Source organism: Sminthopsis crassicaudata, chromosome 2 (genome assembly GCF_048593235.1).
Source record: "Sminthopsis crassicaudata isolate SCR6 chromosome 2, ASM4859323v1, whole genome shotgun sequence".
NCBI lineage: Eukaryota > Metazoa > Chordata > Mammalia > Dasyuromorphia > Dasyuridae > Sminthopsis > Sminthopsis crassicaudata.
In genome coordinates, this window is record NC_133618.1 from 257,492,667 (window position 1) to 257,512,716 (window position 20,050).

Here is a 20,050-nt window from a genome sequence, read left to right on the forward strand (position 1 = left end):
TTTGAACTCCAAATTGTTGTACTTCCCTTGCATTCAATTTGTGTAATGGTTCCCTCCCTACCATACACAAACTCTATCTTCGGATTTCTCCTGGCCTCTGGCGGAGTGTCCTGCACAGCTTAATTTTAAGCAGCATCCGCCACTTTGGCTGCTGGAAAGGTGTAGAGGAACAGGAAGTTTCCTAAACTCGGTGACCTGGGCCGGGAGGGTGGGAATTCCGATGTGTACCGCTTACAGAGAGGGAGTTAAAAATAGCTTTCTTCGGAGGCTAGGCCACCACGGCCTAGTCCATTACAGCACGGATGACTTTAAAGACCTACATAACGTGTTGGGGGGTGGGGTGAAACCTGCTTTCTATCCCGATGCTGCTAGTCTGGAACTAGGAATGTCACTACCCCTCCGAGAATTTCCTCCTCCAGCTATCTTTATCCTCGTATAGATCTAACGGCTGCCACCTCTATTACTCCAGTTGTAGAGGTCTAAGAGGGGTGGAGGTGGGAGATCTAAGAGCGGGGTGAAGGTGCCGGCCCGGAGCCTCCCCGCACCGGCCTTTTATTCTGTGCGCAGGGTGAAAGGGCATTGGCTCAGACAGCTTCTGCAATCCCTTTCTCGGTTTAGGTGTCCTCTATGCTTCTAGAAGATGGTGCGCGCGCGCGCGGGTGCGCGTGTATGTGCTCGCGCGCCCAAAGTGCAGAAAACCAGGAAATTACAACTTTTGGAAGAACAAGCGTTTTTTTGGTTTGTTTTTGTTTTTGAACAGTGGGCTTAAAAAGCAGTCTCAGCTCTAATTGTGTACAGTCTGCTGGAGTCCCCGCAAGGGACATTAGGGATGCAGGGCCCAAGATCAAGTTCTCCACGCCACGCACCTGCCACCTGAATTGTGACGCTAACGAAGCTTTACGCTTCTTTCAGGGGGATGGAAAAGCTGAGGAACACTTCCATTTTTTCCCGGGCCTTCGTTCCATGCAGGGTTCCGGCGCTCCTCGGACCCCCAGGAGCTAAACCCCTCTGGCTAAATCCAGGCGGAGAACACCCGCCGTCGCTCCCGGGCTAGGCCAACCTCCGGCTCAGAGGCAGTCTCCCCCCCGCCTTCGGTTGCCCAGGGCCACGCGACTCTACACAAACAGTCTCCAAGAGGGGCGCGGCCTCGGCCACCTTCCTCCGAGGAGCCTCAGGGACCCTGAAACAGAGCCCCCGCCCCCACAAGAACCCAGTACCCACCCGCTCCACCCTTCAGCGCGCCTCCCGCTGCAGTGCGGCGGTTACTAAGACGCTAGCTACTATCAACCAATAGCGTGAGGCTTTCGTCGGCCTCGCCTGAGTAGGCCAATGAAAAGATAAATCAATCATTTGAAACAGCCAGTGGAGGATGCACTGCAGCGCGAGGGGAGGCGTCCTGATAGGCAGACGTGAGACCATCCTCCACCAATAAAGAAGGGGAATTGCCAGAAAGGCGGGAGTTGAAGCCTTAGATTGACAAGGTTGGAGCCAATAGTATATGAAAACATATGGCCTCGTTCTAGTTATCCAATAAATGGCGAGAGGAGGCGGGTGCTTATGGCTATATAAGAGTTCGGCAAACGTCGGTTGCAGCAGTCTGCGCGCCCGATCTTTTTCCGCTTCTGTTTGTGTTTCTCTCAGTTGCCGCAGCCGTTACCATGAGGGAGATCGTGCACCTCCAGGCCGGGCAATGCGGCAACCAGATCGGCGCAAAGGTGAGCGGCAGTGGTCTAGGTGGGAAGGCTCTCGGAACATTGGAGCCGGCCCTGGGGATCGCTGAGGGCGGCGGCACCGGGAAAGATGGCGCCGGGAGGGTCTGAGCCACCTCCGCATTGCGGAGAGGGGACTCTGCAGCGCTTCGGGTCCGCTTGAAGAGAATGCGGAGAGGGAAGTGCTGAGTGTGATGGGGGGTGGGGGTTCGCGATCCCCGAGCTTCCCCGGCTTCTTAAGCTTCCGGGCCCATCCCTGGGTGAGGCCCCGTGGGGAAAGCGGGGCGGGGATGGAGGAGAGGAAGGAGGGAGCGAGGGAGGGAGGGTAGGGAAGAGCTGGACCGGGACTTGGCCTGGGCCTCTTCTTCGCCCGCGCGGAGCCCGCCCGGGGCGTGGCCGGCTCCGCCCTCCGCAGCGCCGCACCGGCTTGCACCGCCTAGCCGGCGTCAGTGACTCAGGGTTAGCTCTGCGTGATTGACCCGTCCATGTCTTCCAGTTCTGGGAGGTGATCAGTGACGAACATGGTATCGACCCCACCGGAACCTACCATGGCGACAGCGACCTGCAGCTGGAGAGGATCAACGTCTACTACAATGAAGCCACCGGTACGGAGTCTAAACCTCATAGCTCCCCCTCCGCCGCCGCCTCTTTTTGTGCTGCTTTTTGCTCTGATTGCTGAGGGCTGGGCCTTTCCGTTTTCCTGGGCTGCCTGGCTCAGCAGGCCTCTGACTAATGTCTTCTATTTCCAGGTGGGAAGTATGTGCCCCGAGCAGTCCTGGTCGATCTTGAGCCTGGAACAATGGACTCTGTCCGCTCTGGACCTTTCGGACAGATTTTCAGGCCAGACAACTTTGTCTTCGGTAAGCAGTTTTGATTACATAGGAAAAAAACAATGTTCCTTCCTCTTTTTAATTGAGCTATCAAAGCCACTTTGGGGAGCTGCTGGGTGGAGTCCCTATCTTTTGATCTTCAGTTCAGGTTATTTGGGGAGAGGAATTGGCACTGGTTTCCCAGGTACCTGGCAACAAGCAGCATGACTCAATCTCTTCTCATCTCCCCATAACCCCCCCCCCCCTTTACATTTAAAGAAGTCATAGAATACTAATACTAGAAGAGACTGTAACAGAGAATCAGTTTCTCACATGCTGGATGAAAATTTAGGGGTCTTTGAAATGCCAGTATTAGCTTGATAGCTGGATTTGTCGTTTGTTTCTCTAGCACTTTGACATGGGCACTTCTGGTTGAGGAAGCACAGGGTCTTTGGGTTCTTTACATCAATAGGCATTTTATTGAGATGCTTATTAAAGTGACTGAAGAAACTGGTTACTGGTACCTTAACTCTTGTGTTGGGGGGGGTGAAGGTGGTCAGACTTAAAGTCTTTTGACCTAATGTGTCATGTCAGTAATTTCATCACCAAATTGTGTGTTTTTAGTTTTGTTTTTATTATTTAAAGTGATGGTTAACCATATTGATTTAAAGTGGGTTTTTAAATTTTTTTTCTGAACTTTAGTTCTTAAGAATTGAAACCCTGATAATACTTGGGATATATTTCTTGAGAGATAAGAGTTGGGGGGTGTGGGAGGGATGTTGTTAAAGAGTTGTGGATGGTAGAAGGTCTTAATAGCCATTGATCTTGAAAGGAATGATTATCATTTCTTTCTTTCAGGCCAGAGTGGTGCTGGAAACAACTGGGCTAAAGGCCATTACACAGAAGGTGCGGAACTGGTTGACTCAGTATTAGATGTTGTAAGAAAAGAAGCGGAAAGTTGTGACTGTCTCCAGGGCTTCCAGCTGACGCACTCTCTGGGTGGTGGGACTGGGTCTGGGATGGGTACTCTTTTAATCAGCAAGATCCGAGAAGAGTACCCAGACAGAATCATGAACACTTTCAGCGTTGTACCCTCCCCCAAGGTATCGGACACTGTAGTAGAACCCTACAATGCAACCCTCTCAGTACACCAGCTTGTAGAAAATACAGATGAAACCTATTGTATTGATAACGAAGCCCTCTATGATATCTGTTTCAGAACCCTGAAACTGACCACTCCCACATATGGTGACCTGAACCACCTGGTGTCAGCGACCATGAGTGGTGTCACCACCTGCTTACGTTTCCCAGGGCAGCTTAATGCTGACTTGCGTAAGCTGGCAGTGAACATGGTCCCCTTTCCCCGTCTGCACTTCTTTATGCCTGGCTTTGCTCCACTGACTAGCCGTGGTAGCCAGCAGTACCGTGCTTTAACTGTGCCAGAGCTCACCCAGCAGATGTTTGATGCAAAGAACATGATGGCTGCTTGTGACCCGAGGCATGGGCGCTATCTTACGGTGGCAGCCGTATTCAGAGGCCGTATGTCCATGAAGGAGGTAGATGAGCAAATGCTCAATGTTCAAAACAAGAACAGCAGTTACTTTGTTGAATGGATCCCCAACAATGTGAAAACGGCCGTTTGTGACATCCCACCCCGGGGCCTGAAAATGTCTGCCACCTTCATTGGTAACAGTACTGCCATCCAAGAGCTCTTTAAACGCATTTCTGAGCAGTTTACAGCCATGTTTCGCAGAAAGGCTTTCTTACACTGGTATACTGGAGAGGGCATGGATGAAATGGAATTCACTGAAGCAGAAAGCAACATGAATGATTTGGTTTCTGAGTATCAGCAGTATCAGGATGCCACAGCTGAGGAGGAGGGAGAATTTGAGGAGGAGGCTGAAGAGGAGGTGGCATAAAGCTGTGCATCAGTTACTCTGTAAATTATGTTGAAAGCTGTATGAACTCTTTTTATTCACTCACAAACTTGTTTTTCTGATGTTCATGTCTCGCGTTCTGCACTTGCTGTTTTCCTGTTCTTTGACATCAAAATGCTGTACAGATAACACCATTAAAGCATTTTTCGTAGTGCATTGTTTCGTCTCTTCTGTTCATTTCGATAAGCTTTGCGAGTACTGCTGCCAAATGTTAAACCATAAGTCTCTCTCAAAGCTGTAAAAGAGCAGAATATGGACTGAAGAGATGATTGGTGAAATGTCAGGCTTCTTAGAACAAAATGAGTTTCTGTGGCTTTCTGTTTTAATTGCCTGGGAGTTACCTAATAAAATGGCTGTTTTCCCTTTAGGGGAGGAACTGAAATGGTCATTAGTGGTGAATAAATAAGCTTTTAGCTAATGGCAACTAGACCTACATTTCTTTGAAGATTTTAAAAGCCTCTTAAAATTTACACAAGCATTATGGCTTTAAGGTTACCACATGGGCCTTAATTAACTGGCAAAATTTTTGTTTTAGGCTTTCCCATGCTTAAGCCAATGCCATAGTTTGCCATCAAGATTATAGTTCTGAATGTTAGCCTACATTTGTTAACCACATGTAAATTTGCAGCCACCTGCAAAGTTTGTATCTGCCTCTTGGCTGTTACTGACACCAAAAAACTTAGTGGGTATCAAGCTTGAGTTACAAGTAAAGGATCACTTTACAATAAACCTACATCTATGATTATATTGAGTGACAAAGCTACCTAAGTCATGCTAAGTTTTTAGAAACACTATATTCTAAAGATTAATGTATTAATACCAGTCAGATATTTAGTATACTGATAAGCAAAACTGCTTGGCCTTGCAGGGGGAAATCTAACCCATACTACAATTTATGAGAATCAGTTTAAATATCACACAGAATCAGTGCAAACACCACAGCTAAGGATATTAAATAGTTTTTTGTCCTCCAAAGGTGGTGTCTAGGGGGCTATATCTGGTATTCAAATAAAAGAAAATGGTTTTAAAAGGTGCTCGGTAATACTGGGAAGGTGCCTGGATCAAAAGCCTTTTTAGAAAATTACCTTTAATTTCCAACTACTAATAGGCACAAGTTCGTGCACTCTTATATAACTTATTTTTCTCAATGCTTGTCATTTTAGGTATAACTTACATACTTGGTATGAATCCTGTGTAGAACGGTATCAGTCCTTGTCTGTGGTAGACCTTGGTGTCTGGCCAGTGTTGTTTTGGTAGTCTCTCTCCAAGGGCATAAACAGGGTTTCTTATTAAAAACTGGGAAAATATTCTTTGTTACTTGCAAATGCAGAGGCTTTTTTACGCATTAATAACTATTAAAAAAAGCCAACATAATTAAGCTTAACTTGCCTGCCTTTTGGTAAATTGTGTTTCCTGGCTTTGTGTAAATGATAACTTGACATTAACATTTCTTTTTTACTCCCAAGGCTTATTGGTGCCAGATTCCTATCAGTCTGAGGAAACAACTAAAAGGCAGCCTATAGAATGCTCTCACCCTTTCTGGCAGTACATTGATGTTTATCAGGTTGGAATCTCACCATCCTGCCAAATGGGAGGACAATCAAGAGTGGTGCTTAGGCCCCATTGTTAGTGGGCACCAGGTGCCTGATGGTGTCAGATGATGCAAGGCCTCTAAGAATTAAATTTCTGTTCAGGTGCCATCTAGGAAGCACAGTCATCCTCTAGAGTTTAGAAAAGGAGGGTGGGAGTGCTACAAAAGTAAGGGCTTGTTAGTCCTACGGAATCAGGTGAATGAATTAGCTGGGAAGAGGAAGAAAGGGGTGGGTTATGGGAGTTTGTCTTATGCCTACAGGATTTAAGACTTGGGGGAAAGGAGCAACGATGTGAAACATACAGCTTCTACTTCTGATGTTAGCCTGTACAGTCTCTGTTTTGGGTGCCCTACTCCTGTCCTGTCTACCTAGTACAGGCCATGTTCTAATTAGCCTTTGACTCTGGCAGGGAATCTGTAAAGTTATTTCTCCTCCCCTCCCCACCCAGGTTTTCCTACAAGTTAATGCTCTCGTTCCTCAATTCCACATATTACCCCCTTTACTTCTCTGCTACACCTTAACAATTTCCTCCCCACCAGGGTGGAATCTTGTCTGGGTTCTCACATTTAGAAAGTTTTTCCTCTCTCTGTTGTCTTTAGAGGAACATTTAGAGGCCAAGCAACACTCAGCAACTCCCTGATGGGTGCTTTTGCAGCCTCTGTAGTAACCAACATTTCAGAAAATGTTTTAACCTTAGCTAAACCTCTATTGCTCAAACTCATTGGGGAGGAGGAAGGGCACACAGCTTTCCCACCTCAGAGAATGGTGAGAAAATAAGATCTTTTAAACATATTCCTCAAGTTTAGAGTCTTCCAAGGCAGATTAAATCTGTTACTCTAGCTGCTGTCTCATCCGTGAGCTAGCTTCAGATTGAGAGCAGGAATATCAAAATGAACAGCAGAGTTTTTAGCACCATTCCCTTTAAAAGTAGCCCCTAACTTTCCCAAAAAGAAATTCGATGTGCTTGCTAAAACCAGTGCTTTTTTTTTTTTTTTTTTTTTTTTTTTTTTTTGAGGCAATTGGGGTTAAGTGATTTGCCCAGGGTTACACAAGCTACTAAGAGTTAAGCATTAAATGGCTGAGGCCACATTAGAACTTGGGTCTTCCTAACTCCAGAACCAATGTTCTATCCAGTGTGCTACCTAGTTCTCACCCCTCCTCCCCAGTTCGTAGTCTCTAAGGAGACTAGCATTCCCACAGTTGTGTCACTGACACAAATGGGGGGAGGGAGATTTTGCTGTGTTCTCAGGGAGGCCAGCAGGGAGCTCAAGGTCCAGAGGGAAATGTGCTTGCAGTCCCTTGTCACTCTTCAAGGCTGTTTGCTTTTGTCTTGGACAATTTTTCCTGTCCTTTGTTTTGTCATTTCCTTGTTCTCAGAACCTTAAGTCTCATCTTATCCCATTTAACAGAGTGGCACTACAAGGAGCTCAATGACTCTCAACTAGGTCTAATTTACCTGATTCCTATCGAATTCGTCCATGGCCTGCTGGACGCCATCTCGATAATTTACTCCCATCACCCAAGTGAATCGTGGTATGAACCCAGCGTAGCCTGTGCAGGGCAGATGAGAGAATATCACTAATTCAGGGAATATTGAACAGGAAATCCCAATTTTACTTTAGCAACTGACTGGAATGTCTTTTAACTTGGTGAGAAGTTTTAAATTTTTCATATCCTACTAGATGTATTCTACCCTGCGATTCTTGACCCATTAGGACTCCCCCCTCCCCTGTGTGGCAGGACAATGGTATGAAAAGAGTGAAGGACTCTTTTTTTGGCCCTTCTTCATATCCCAAGGGCTTAGCCCAGTGCCTGGCACATAGAAAGTCCTTAATAATGGCTTGTTGACTGTCTAGGAGTCAGGAGACTAGGGTTTGAGTCCTGGCTTTGCCATTTGCCAGCTGTATGACCTTGGGCAACTTTAGATTCTCTGAGCCTCAGTTTCCTTAGCTGTAAGACCAGAGTGTTCCCACTATTCACCTCCCGGGCTCTGTGAGGAGGAAATGTATGTGAAGATGTGTAATGTGGGGATGTAGTATGTTTGTTGGTAAGCCTCAGTGCTGTCTGACAGAATGCTAGGGACATGTACAGGAGAAAGGGAAGGTTTTGTTCAGATGTTGCTTTCCCTGTTGCACAGTTAGCCCCTTGGCCCTTTGGGTGGGGTCTGAGCATCTCTCTCAGCATAGCTGTCACAGTCCTGTGTGAAGGAATCTGGCTTCAATGTCATTACTCTCGGGAGCCAGGCAAGCAGGCAGGTGGGCAAGGGTGACCCCCACATAACCGCCAGGAGGGGTTTGGCTTCCAGCAGGACCACTTTCATCTTCCTTCTTGAGCCATCTCTCTCCCTTTCATTTACTGGCATAGTTTTGAACTCTGGAGTTCCATGGAGTATGACAGTGGACTTTGTATCTTGCCTGTCTCTACAGTGTGGGAAAGGAGGTAGCTGGGGCCTATGCTTTGGGTCTGTTCCAGGTGTTCCTTTGAGGTCCCTCTGATACCCACCTCTGACGGCAGAGGCTCAGAGGGCACGGGAGCAATGAGCTAAGTGGAGGCAAGGCTGAAGCCTGAAGGAATGAATGCCAAGGGAGAGAAAAAAAAATCTAACTTAGAATCAGACTCTGAAAGGATCAGATAAACAAATACCTCATTTTACAGGTAAGACACTGGAGGCCCAGAGAGGTGAAGGTACTTGCCCCAAAAGTCTCAATGAGTTTGTGGCAGAACCAGGACTGAAACCCAGTCATGGCTTCTGGGCTCCGGCCACCCACCCGAGATGGCTTTGTGCTGGATCAGGTTGGGCGTGTATAGCTTGGGAAGCTTCTCAAACCTGCCGACCTCTAGTGCATCTGTCTGGGGAGGTGGAAGGGGCTCCACATCTTTCCGGGGCTGGTACAACTAGAACAAGGAGGACAGAGCTCAAGTCACCTCCTGAGCTGGCTGAGTAGCCATGCTGTCCCAGCCCCTCCCCCACTTTGGTCCAATGAGTGCTGACAGGGGCCAACCCACGGTACCTGGGGATAAAGAGGAGTTTTGGGGAGAGAGGGTGGGGAGCTTCTCCACCCTTCCTTTCCAAATGCCAGTCGTAAACCTGGGTGTCCAACTAAAGGTTGCATGGCCTTCTTGCCCGGTGGACATAGTGGATAGGGCCCGGCCTCCCCGTCGGTGCCTGCGGAAAGCTTGTGCCGACCGCTGTCTGGCATGGGAGGGCCGTGCTGCTCCAGCTCAGGGAGCAGGTCGTGTCCTCGGCTCTCGAAGTCCTTAAAGGGCTGGAGTCCTATGCAGACGGAGGTGAAAAACGTTGGAGGTTAGAGAGCGCCAGGGCTGGGCACAGTGGGCAGGAAGTGTCCGGCTCAGCTTCTCACCTGGGTAATGGGAGCTGTCGGGCTGGTCTGCATTGGTTTGCGCATGGGATGTTTTATCATGACTGTGATCCTCAATGGGCGTGGGTTTGCTGAGCGGCGCCAACACAGAACATGGGCTTTTATTTACTGTTGGGTCCGTCAGCACCTGGGCAGTGGTCCGGCCATACGTGTATCCCACCTGGTATCGTAGTTGGGGATAGAAGCCGGCATAGCTAGGGGTAAAGGGAGGCAGTCAGCGGAAGGAAGGTGGGTACAGGGATGCTGTCGCGGCCGCCAGGGAGACAAGGAGAGGGAGTTTCCCAAGGGGACCCAGTCCAAACGTCAAAGCCATGATTCCCTCTGTGGGGGCAGGAAATGAGTCCCAGGTTGGGAGAAGAGAATAGCAGTCAATACAAGGATCTCATTCATTCTGAGATGTCAGAAAGAGCTGAAGGTGGACTAGGGAAGGCAGGGCGAAGTTCTGTGTGGGGTGTACCTCACCAGAATCTTTCCCAGGGCTTCTCAGCCACATTACTGCTCTGTTCCAGAATGCTTATCAGCCGGTCCCCAACCCATCCCCACCCACCCTCATCCCCTCGCCCCAGGTTTCTGAACTTCCTGAAATTCCCCACCAGGCATCTCCCTGGCCCAGGGCACCCCAGTCTCCAACCTCCAAACTCCTGGGCCCTCTGCCCTTAACCTCAGTACTCAAACAGAGGCCGTGATAGAGTTCTCACCCAGGAATATAGTGTGGCTCCGGTGTGAAAAGGCTGTGATTCTTAGTTGCTATCATTGTAACCCCAGTAAATCCTGAACTGGGGCCAGCTTGGCCAGGACATCAAACTCTTCTCCTCAGAGGAAACTGTTACCTGGACAACCATTGTGAAGAGATGGTACCAAGGCCAGAAATAATTTCTAAAAGCCTGATGCTTTCCCTTACCCCAGATACTCAAGACTTGGACTTGGACCTGCCAGGTGTGCTGGTTTAGCCTTTATGCCTGTTTCAAGGCCCTCCTGCCTTAATCTTAGCCCCCAATTTTCCATAGCCACCTGAAAACTCAAAATTTGATTTTTTTCCCCTTTCCTTCTTGATTTCTCCTTGTACCAGGTTAAGGAATCACAAATCTCCTAATAGCTTTGGTCAGAGATTAATTAGGTAGCCCCATCCAACATACCCCTATCTTCCTTGCTCATTTACCATATGGTTTCTATCTCAAAGTCAAACCTCTGACTAGTGGGAAATGTACAGTACCTTGGTAGATGACATCTATCTCTATCCAGCAATAATTTAGGTTTTGTGATCAAGGATCTGCCATAACCAAATTATTCATTTCTCTTCCAAGAAGTCTTCCTTTGACTGTTCTGCTCCATTTTTAACTCAACTTTTTCTGGATTTTCTCTCCACCATCGCTTACTATATACAGCATAGTATCTTGTATTGTTTTGTGTTTTAAATTGTGGTTTTGGCAAACATTTTGCTATTATCATTGCAAGAGCACTAGATTTCCAGTCATATCCTGAGCACAAACTCTTGATACTTATAATGATGACGTTGGGCATATCACTCCAGTAGGCTTCAGTTACTTCATCTGTTAAAACAATGGAATTGGCCCATTAATATTTAAATTCCATGACGCTGTATTTAGATTTCAAGCCCCCAGTAGGCAGAAGACTGTGGGGGTTTTTTTTTTTTTGGTTTTTTTTTTTTGCCAAAGAGATATATTTTGGTGCTTTGCAATCATAGCAAACTAATCTGATTTTGTGTTGTTCCCTTTTCTCCATACCTATCCTTATGTTAAAAGGACAAATGAGTATGTTTTAATGGTATTTTATTTTTTCAAATACATACAAAGATAGTTTTCAACATTTCACCTTCACAAGACCTTGTGCTCCAAATTTTTCTCTCTCCCTTCCTTCCCCCTCCCCAAGACAGCAAGCAATATTATATAGGTTAAATGTGTGCAATTGTTCTAAATATATTTCCATATTCATCATGCTCTGCAAAAAAAAAAAAAATTTTTTTAAATGGATCAAAAGGGAAAAAAATGAGAAAAAAAGAAAAGCAAACAACAATAAAAAGATAAAATACTACACTTTCATCCACATTCAGTCTTCTTAGTTCTCTCTCTGGATACTGATGGAATTTTATATCTTAAATCTGTTGGAATTGCCTTGAATCACCACATTGTTAAAAAGAGCCACCTCCAGCACAGTTGGTCATCACATAGTCTTCTTGTTATTGTGTTCAGTGTTCTCTTGGTTCTGCTCATTTCATTCATTAGGAATTCTTTTCTTCCCTTTCTGAAATCATCCTGCTGGTCATTTCTTACAGAACAGTACTATTCCATATCATTCATACACCGTAACTTATTCAGCCATTCCCCAATTGATGTGCATCCACTCAATTTCCAGTTCCTTGATACTACAAACAGGGCTGCCACAAACAGTTTTGCACATGTGGATTGATTTCCCTCTTTTATGATCTCTTTAGAATGCAGACTCAGTAAAGACACTGCTGGATCAAAGGGTTTGCATGATTTTATAACACTTTGGGCATAATTCCAAACTGCTTTAAGAATGATTGGTTCATTTCACAACTCCAACAACAATGTATCAGTGTCTCAGTTTTCCCACTTCACTTCCAATATTCATCATTATTTTTTCCTGTCATATTAACCAATCTGAGAGGTGTACCTCAGAATGAGTTAAACATTTTTTCATCTGACTAGACATGGCTTTAATTTCTTTACCTGAAAATTGACCATTTATCAATTGGGGAATGGCTTGTATTCTTATAAATTTGAGTCAATTCTCCATATATTTTATAAATAAGGCTTTTATCAGAAATGTTGACTGTAAACATTTTTTCCCAGCTTTCTGCTTCCCTTCTAATCTTGGCTGCATTGATTTTGTTTGTGCAAAAAAAAAAAAATTAAGTAATTTTGCATTTCATAATGTTCTCTAGTCAGAAGACTTATCTTAATTTCCTGTTTTTCCCCCATAATGTAGCCATGTACATATAACAATAGACATTTGGTTCCTCGATCTGTTTAGGCTCCTTAAGTTTCTTCTGCCCTGCCCCTGTTTTGTAAGACATTGAATGAATTATTGCCTGTAGCAGAGATTCTTCTGGACCAATGAGGTATGTCTCATCACTATGATTCTGGGGTCCAAAGGAAAGCCTGGTGTGTATAAGGCCAGAAAAAAGGACAAAAGAGCAAGAGTCTTTCATTCAGAGACAGTCTCTGAACCAGTGAAATATATATTGGTCAAAATTATCTTTATGTCACAAAGGACAAAAAGAGAATTAGAAATATGTAATAGGCTAGATTGGGGTGTCATTAAGGGTGCCACTTAGTGATCCTCCCCCCAAAAAAAAGACCTCTCTTTTTGCTTTTCTCTCTCATCCTTTCCAATGACTCAGGTTATTGAATCCTCCAGTCTTCTGGAGACCCTCCTGGGCACACATATCTCTAGAGAGAGAAAGAGGTGTTAACCCTGACCTAGAATTATTACTGTGAGCCAAGGAGTTTGGGGAGTCAGGAAGTCAGGACTGCAGGAAAAGAGCAGTGAATGAACAAGAAAACAACATAGAGAAAGAAAAAATAGATGAATATTAGGTCCAGAAAGAGGTGATAACTCATTATAAGGATCTTATTCACCCCCAACCATAGGATGATGAGCCTAGGAAATAAGCTATAATCTGTTAGGTAATTTTGGGATCCTATAAGGCATTGTACTCCTGAATTAGAAAAACCTTAATGATGAGAGGACTAGCTCTGATTTAGCAAATACACACCCAAGTACCTGGATTTCAACCACCTTCTTCATCTCATTCTCTCCAGAACCAGGAGAACACCCTTCCCCCATTCTTCACCATGGCAACAACTAGAGGGTCCTTGTGATGTGACCATGATGTCTAGCCTGGAGAAAGTCTAGACTAGCCAACACAGAGAACACAATATTTAAATTGGAAAAAGATGAATTTTGACCAGAAGGCTGTGAAGTTTTTGGCAAATTTTTATATGAATGGAGGTCAACACTGGACCCATGGTGGTATACAGACAAAGCAGCCAGCACCTCCCAGCAGCGGGTAATTGGCCCCAGATTTGGGAGAAGATCGAGGTTCATTGGGAAGGTGATGAGGAATGGAAATGAGAGATATAAGGCTTTGAAGAATCAAAGATTAAAGGAGATTGAGAAAAAATGGGGTTCAGAAAAGAACTATGATGGAAAAAGTGGGGGTATTGTATGGAATTCGGATGAAGATGGGGGGAATGGATATGAAATAAGGATTGTTGGGCCTAGAAATTAAATTATGGTTGGAGTTGGAAAAAAGTAAAGAGGATTGATATTAATACTGCACATTTATAAAGCATTTTAAGGGATGTGTGGTTAAAGAAGACATAGGGTCATGGATTGCTGGTCCCCAGGGAGGGAGTGGGATAGGGGAATGGAGCTTAGAAAGAGACTGGCAGAGTTATGGATGTTGAAATTCTGTTTTTGTATTATCTATCCTGTCCCTTGAACAGGAAGAAGTTGTCTGGGATCCATCAAGTCTTATCCACGCACCCCCACATAGAAAGATGGGAGTCTATGAAGCATCCATTGCCCCAGGATCTTCAAAAAATTCCTCTGGAGATAACCAGCCTGTTACAGGATCCACATCTTTGCCGGGTCAGGAATATAAAAGAATTCAGTAAGTGCCGAGCTATGTGGAATGGAGGTGGGGTAGGAGGAATGGACAGCAGCCCTATCACCAGGTCCGACACTAGTTCAGTTCTAACAATGTGAGGGGGAGGTGCAAGGTATGCAATCTGAACAGTTCATCCATTAACCCAGAGGTCAAATTGGGAGGAGGGTAGCCCCAAGTACACAAACACATAATACACATATATGTATATAAAATATGTGTTTATATATAATATATGTATATGTGTGTGCACTGGAAAGGGAGAGGGGGAGGAGCTCCTGTGAAACTCAGTTCCATCTTCTGTGCTAGCTCTAGAAAGACGACCCCCGATCCTGATAGACATGGATGTTCCAGGGCCTACCCAGTACTCTGCACCTGATGCGAGCATCCGGGAGTCTACACCACATCCTCACTACAGCATTAGCTGCAAGACACCCACTCGGGGTATGGCCACCCCCTACCCATTTCCAGAACATTTTCACCCTCCTGAGCAATTCACCCTTGCTTTCATCCTTAAACCTTTTGCATGTGGGAAAGGAAAAAATAGTGTGCCCTCAGCTAGAGAATGGGGAGTTGAGTGACATTATGGATAGGAAGAGAAAAAGAGCTTTATTCCAAATGTATCATCTGGTAACTTCCAATCCAATCAAATAAGTAGCTTTCGAGTTCCTGTTTCTGCAAAGGTACTTTATTGAGCATTGTTAATACACAGATAAAATGAAGAATAAACCTCTAATCTCAAGAAAGGTTTCCCATAGGGGTGGTATATGAGTGAGCCTCAGGGGGAAAGCTAGAGATCTTTAGAAGAGGTGGTGAGGAGCAATTGTATTGGGAGTAATGAAGGCAATTTTTTTTTCCCCCAGGGAATAACCAGGGCCCAGAAATGGGAGATGGGATACCATGTTGAGTAGGCAGTCTAGTTTGGCTGGGATAGAGAGATTATAATGTGCAATGGGTCACTTAACTCTGATTGCCTCACCAAAAGAGAGAGACAGAGACAGAGAGACAGAGATAGAGAGAGAAACAGAGAGAAATAGAGAAACAGACAAGAGACACACAGAGAGACACAGAAGGAAAAAGGAAGGAAGAAAGAGAGAGAGAGAGAGAGAGAGAGAGAGAGAGAGAGAGAGAGAGAGAGAGAGAGAGAGAGAGAGAGAGAGAGAGAGAGAGAGAGAGAAGGAAATAAAAATAAGGATGAGGATTGATGAAAATGCTAATTCTGGTTTAGAAAAATAAGTTGGGGCCACGTTGTGCGAAGGGCTTTAAATTAGTTTGTATTTTAGAGAGGTCTAATGGTACCACCAAAGTTTATTGACCTGCAGAATGCACTGTGAGATGCATGATTTGGGAAGATTATTTGGCAGCTGGAAAGGAGAAGGGAAAGCCAGGATTCAATGAAAAGACTGCTACAGATCTGGACAAAAGAGAATGAGAATCTACACTAGTCTAGTGACCCTAGGAGTAGAGAAAAGGAGAATGATTCAGGGGATGTTACCAGTGTAAAATCAACAACAGTCAGATAGGATATGGTGATAAGGGATGGAAGGAAGATGGTGTCAAGGTTGTGAAACTGGGTGACGAGAAGCAAGTGCCCTTAAATTGTGCGGAGGAGTAGGTTCAAGCTGTAGAAACAAAATTCCATTTTTGAATATTTGAAATTTGATACTCCTATGAATCCTTGTGGAAATATATTAGACTAAATAAGGAGAAAGATTAGGATTGAATATATTCATTTGAAAATCTTCTGCAAAGGTTGATAACTGAACTCTGGAAATGGGTATGCAGGGAGAAGGGCAGAGTCTTTGGCTATGTCCATGCATAGAGAGTGGGCGAGACTGTATTAAGAGTGGTCAACTAGGTTAGAGAACAATCAGTTAAGTGAAGTGGTAAACATCTGGAAGTGAGCAGGAATGAAAATAGTGGTTGACACTGAAAAACTGCAAACAGGTCAAGAAGGATGAGGGAGGACTAGGGCAGCTAGGTGGTGCAGTGGATAGAACACCAGCCCTGAAGTCAGGAGGACCTGAGTTCAAATCCTGCCTCAGACACTTAACTCAGCCTGGCTGTGTGACCCTGGGAAAGTCACTTAACCTCAATTGCCTCAGCAGAAAAGAAGGAGAAGGAGAGAGAGAGGAAATAAAAATAGAAAGGATGAGGACTGATGACAATGCTAATTCTTGTTCATTGGTTGCCTTGGAGAGAATAGTTTTCTTTGGAGGGGTAGGCGAAGTTGGAAACCAGATTGCAAGAAGTAAGTGGGAGGAAAAAAGATGGAAGCAACAAGGGGAGATTACTTTTTTAGATATTTAGCTGTGAACTCCAGGAAAGAGACTACAGAAATTTCCTTTTTCAACTTGAACTTTTGCTTGAACTAGTTACTAGTTAATAGTTGCTCTATAGAGGAGGAGGGCAGTGAGAGCAGGAAGAGGTGTTGCCCTTATTCCCTCCACTAGCACCAGCTGCCCATGACAGAATCGTGGGCATGTCTGATGAGGAAGAGCCTTGGGCAGCAGAGTGGCAAAAGAACAGGATCCGAGATGTGAAAGTTGGTGGGAATGGGAAAAAGCCAGAATTTTGCCCGACACCTCCGACCAGAGAGATGTGAGGGGGTGTGATAGGTGCGTGAAGGTGTGTAGAGGGTGACAGAAAGGCACAGATGCTGGCCCATTTGTGGTTTTCTCCCTCTCCCGGCCTATAGGAATAGCCCTCACATCTTGTTCTTGCTACTGGGTGGGAGCTTACTGTGATCACCCCCAGAACCAGGAGGACGCCCCCTCACTTCCTGCTTCTTCCAAAGTCCTCTAGTCCTGGCTCTCCCTTGAGTTGGACCTCCTTTGAGGAGGCCATGGGCCAAGTGGGCCCAAGACCTGCAGTGACTGAGAGTTTGGTCCCTCGGAGCCCTCCTTGGAGGAGGGGGCAGCTCCCTACACTCTCTCCCGTCCCTACCACTGTGCACAGGTACCTCTCTCTTTCCCTGTTCAAAGGTTTAGATTGTCCCTGCCCCTGTCCCTTCCTGGTCCCAGCATGGCTGAGCAGCAGCCAGGGTGGTGGGCCTGAGGGAAAGGAAAGGACCAGAGGAGCTAGGAATGTCCATTCTTCACCCTAGGCCCTTCACCTGCCACCACTTTCCAGCCCTCAGTGGGCCCCTTTTGGTCTTGCCTGCTTGCCCCCCACCCTGGTTACCACCCTCCTCCCTGCCTCCCTCCCCAGCCCCTGCCTCCTGCCTTCTCACTGGGATCTTCTTGACTCCCAACATGCCCTGCAGATGGTGGTGGTCGCAGGGCATGGCAAACAACCTGGTTCCAGAATGAGAGCCCCTTCACACAGAAGGCAGACTTCATCAGGGAGCAGAAGGTACACATTACCTTTTTTTTCCCTTCTCAGGCCTGGCTCCAGACCCCTGGTTGTACCTTGGACTCTGGTTCTACCCTGGCCCAGCCTCTAGGCCTTTGCTTTATCCCGTGGTTCTGTACTAAGATCAATGGACTCACTCTCCTAGGTCTTGGCCTAGTTCCCAAACCGGAGACTAGAGGGATTCTTGGCAGCGTGTGTGTGGGTCCAACAGTATGGGATGCTCCCCTGTGCAGGTGGAAGACAGGTAGAGGGAAAGGTGGGGGTGCAGGGGCTCAAGTTTCTATGTGCACACCTCCAGCCCCAGCACCCATTCTGTTGACCCTTTGTACCCTATCTGGACACCTCTACAGTGGCCATCTCCATTCCACTACACACAGCCCTGCAGTCTGGGACCCCTGCAGCCCAACCGACCCAGCTTTCCTGCCTTCAGCTTTGGCCACAAGAGGGTGACTACCAAGGCCAGTAAGTGCAGCCCCAGGCTGTCCCATGACCCCATCCAGCACCTCACCATCATTCTGGTCTGGGGTGGTAGAGGGTGGAAGTCGGGGAAAGGGGGACTAGAGGGAGATTCATGCTTTTCCTTCCAGGTCACTCATTATGCTTTATTCCCACAGAGGAAACTCGGCCCAGCCCCAACACCTACAATGTTCTCCCAGGCTTTCAGCTTAAAGGACCTCGATCTCCTGCTTTCTCAATGAGCCGGTCTCAGACTTTCAACAGTTGGATCAGTCCTGGTAAGGAGAAGGGTATGCAGTGCAGTCCCCAGGATGAGGAGGAAGTTCTCTGGGGAACCAGTGGTCTGGGGAAGGTCTTAGACTTCAAGTGAGTAATGAGCAGTCTGTGAATGAGAAGGGGAGGAGAGCTTTAGAGGCTAAGAAACAGAATTGAAATCTTTGGGGGGCAATAAAGGGGAGTTGGGAAGACCTCTGAGGACCAAGCAGAGAGGGTTTCTGGGGCAGAAATAGGAGGCTGGAAATGGAGCTTTAAAGTTCTGTAGCGCAGGGGTTCTCAAACTACGGCCCGCGGGCCAGATGCGGCCCTCTGAGGACGGTTATACAGCCCGCCTGGTTATGGCAAATGGGCTGAGGGGCGGAGACAGAGTGTGAGCTTTTGTTTTTACTATAGTCCGGCCTCCAACAGTCTGAGGGACAGTGAACTGGCCCCCAATTTAAAAAGTTTGAGGGCCACTGCCATAGAGGGAAAACTGGGGTCTCTAAGATTCACAAAGAAGCTGGAACTTAGGGAAGAATTAGGATTTCTGGAGATTGGGACCTGAGAATGTAGAAAGAAGGTGTGTTGGGGCTAATCAGAGGGTGGCCAAGTTCAAAGTTGGGGGGTTGGGATTCTGGCATCAGTTCTCCTCCTCCTTATAGCTCATACTCCAGGGCCAGCTGCATACTATGTCGAAGATTCCTACAACTCCCGATTCCCGTCAACCCCTGGAGTTCTCATCCAGGGGGAGCGCAGGCCTAAGCGACATGAGACCGGGCCCTTCTGCACCCTCTAGACCCTGGAACCCCAGGGCCTTCAAAGAGCTCCTGAACCTGGATCCCCCAGTGGCCTGTACTATACATTAGAACTTGGGACTCCCAGGGCCATGGGCTGCTCGATAGAACTCAAAGGTTACAAATTCTCCCTGGGTTTCTTCCGAACCTCTGAAACCAGAGGCCTCTGTGTCAGAGCCCCAGTCTTGTCCCCAGCCCAGGCTCCTTGCCTCTCTTGTTATACAGTTATACATTTTGTTTTTTCCTAGATTCTCTATTCCATTCATGGTTTCTACTCCACACATAAACATTCAAAAGACATACGGCATTCAGAATAAGCAAAGTACATAAAAACGGTCCCAGAATTATGAGCAAGACTCACACAATTACAAATGTAATATAACAAATGTAATATAATACATGAGAACACAAAGGCCTGGGGGCTACTTCCTCTTCCCTCTCTCTCTCTCAGCTCTTTTGCTATTTCATTCTATCTCTACATTTGTTTTTCTCTCTGTCTTACTCTGCTTTGATCTGTTTCTAAAGCTGAGGGCAGCAGTCTTTCAGGGCTTCAGCCCCTCACGGAAGAGCAAAGCTGGGCAACTGCCCCAAGAGATGCTCTAGAACCAAGGGGAGATGATACAAAGGGGCAATGGGGCAGGCTTCAGCCAAAGCCAGCAGTCAACCCTCTCCACTGGGATGTGCTTTCTTTAGATGAGCTAGGTCCAGCCCAAAGCTAAGGTCTTTGTTTCCCTGTAGCAGATACTAGATCTTTTTTTATCTTTAAGAAATCATTCCCTCTCTCCCCTCATGTGATATGGAGTCCTTCCAGTTCAGGAGACAGGTTTCAGGGGAAGGTCAGTCAGTTTGAGCCTGGCCTCTGGGCATCCTTAAGTGCTATTTTTGGCTTGGCAAGACTTAAGAGTAATCTCCAGACCCCTGGGGGTCCTGGGATGGGTAAATGGGCTTGGGTTTGCCCAAAGTAAGGGGGAGACCTCTGGATGAAGGAGTTAGCTGGTAGAAGTTGTGAGCTTTGTGTATATGCATGTGTGAAGTTAGTGTGTATGCTGTTTGTGTTCAATATTTAGTAAAACTCATGCCTATCCCCCCAAACTCTCCCTCAGGCATTAT

General features: G+C 46.4%; 3 protein-coding genes across 8 annotated transcripts; 2 read left to right on the top strand and 1 right to left on the bottom strand.

Moving 5' to 3' along the window:
* Positions 1-943: 943 nt before the first annotated feature.
* Positions 944-4,611, top strand: TUBB4B (tubulin beta 4B class IVb). Its single transcript, XM_074289044.1, has 4 exons — positions 944-1,715; positions 2,206-2,314; positions 2,459-2,569; positions 3,377-4,611. Exons 1-4 carry the CDS (start codon positions 1,659-1,661, stop codon positions 4,435-4,437), a joined length of 1,338 nt encoding a protein of 445 aa, XP_074145145.1. The 5' UTR covers positions 944-1,658; the 3' UTR covers positions 4,438-4,611.
* CIMIP2A (ciliary microtubule inner protein 2A) lies at positions 4,463-13,279 on the bottom strand. Of its 6 annotated transcripts, none has more exons than XM_074289046.1 (9): positions 13,188-13,279; positions 10,641-10,977; positions 10,126-10,257; positions 9,410-9,621; positions 9,059-9,321; positions 8,816-8,942; positions 7,504-7,598; positions 5,634-5,751; positions 4,463-4,690 (listed from the first exon to the last, which is right to left on the bottom strand). In XM_074289046.1, the coding sequence occupies exons 3-9, from the start codon at positions 10,179-10,181 to the stop codon at positions 4,590-4,592; spliced, it is 972 nt and encodes a 323-aa protein (XP_074145147.1). In that variant the 5' UTR covers positions 10,182-10,257; positions 10,641-10,977; positions 13,188-13,279; the 3' UTR covers positions 4,463-4,589. The 6 variants fall into 6 exon arrangements, with proteins under 6 accessions (XP_074145147.1, XP_074145151.1, XP_074145149.1 ...); XM_074289050.1 differs by having other exon boundaries at positions 5,630-5,751; positions 13,188-13,278; XM_074289048.1 differs by having other exon boundaries at positions 10,126-10,250; positions 10,636-10,977; positions 13,188-13,278.
* Positions 12,716-19,187, top strand: STPG3 (sperm-tail PG-rich repeat containing 3). Its single transcript, XM_074289052.1, has 8 exons — positions 12,716-13,020; positions 13,234-13,481; positions 13,921-14,087; positions 14,391-14,525; positions 17,347-17,435; positions 17,813-17,897; positions 18,050-18,169; positions 18,809-19,187. Exons 2-8 carry the CDS (start codon positions 13,369-13,371, stop codon positions 18,940-18,942), a joined length of 843 nt encoding a protein of 280 aa, XP_074145153.1. The 5' UTR covers positions 12,716-13,020; positions 13,234-13,368; the 3' UTR covers positions 18,943-19,187.
* Positions 19,188-20,050: the final 863 nt, after the last annotated feature.

Bases quoted from the DNA above. Each gene is read 5' to 3' on its own strand.
- TUBB4B (XM_074289044.1), top strand. From the start codon at position 1,659: ATGAGGGAGATCGTGCACCTCCAGGCCGGGCAATGCGGCAACCAGATC. The intron at 1,716-2,205 runs GTGAGCGGCAGT...CATGTCTTCCAG, and splicing joins GCAACCAGATCGGCGCAAAG to TTCTGGGAGGTGATCAGTGA. The intron at 2,570-3,376 runs GTAAGCAGTTTT...TCTTTCTTTCAG, and splicing joins GCCAGACAACTTTGTCTTCG to GCCAGAGTGGTGCTGGAAAC.
- CIMIP2A (XM_074289046.1), bottom strand. From the start codon at position 10,181: ATGATAGCAACTAAGAATCACAGCCTTTTCACACCGGAGCCACACTAT. The intron at 7,599-8,815 runs GTGGGTGGCCGG...TGCCCTGCACAG, and splicing joins CCAGCACAAAGCCATCTCGG to GCTACGCTGGGTTCATACCA. The intron at 4,691-5,633 runs GTATGTAAGTTA...GCTCTTTTACAG, and splicing joins CTACACAGGATTCATACCAA to CTTTGAGAGAGACTTATGGT.
- STPG3 (XM_074289052.1), top strand. From the start codon at position 13,369: ATGAATTTTGACCAGAAGGCTGTGAAGTTTTTGGCAAATTTTTATATG. The intron at 17,436-17,812 runs GTACACATTACC...CACTACACACAG, and splicing joins ACTTCATCAGGGAGCAGAAG to CCCTGCAGTCTGGGACCCCT. The intron at 18,170-18,808 runs GTAAGGAGAAGG...TCCTCCTTATAG, and splicing joins CAACAGTTGGATCAGTCCTG to CTCATACTCCAGGGCCAGCT.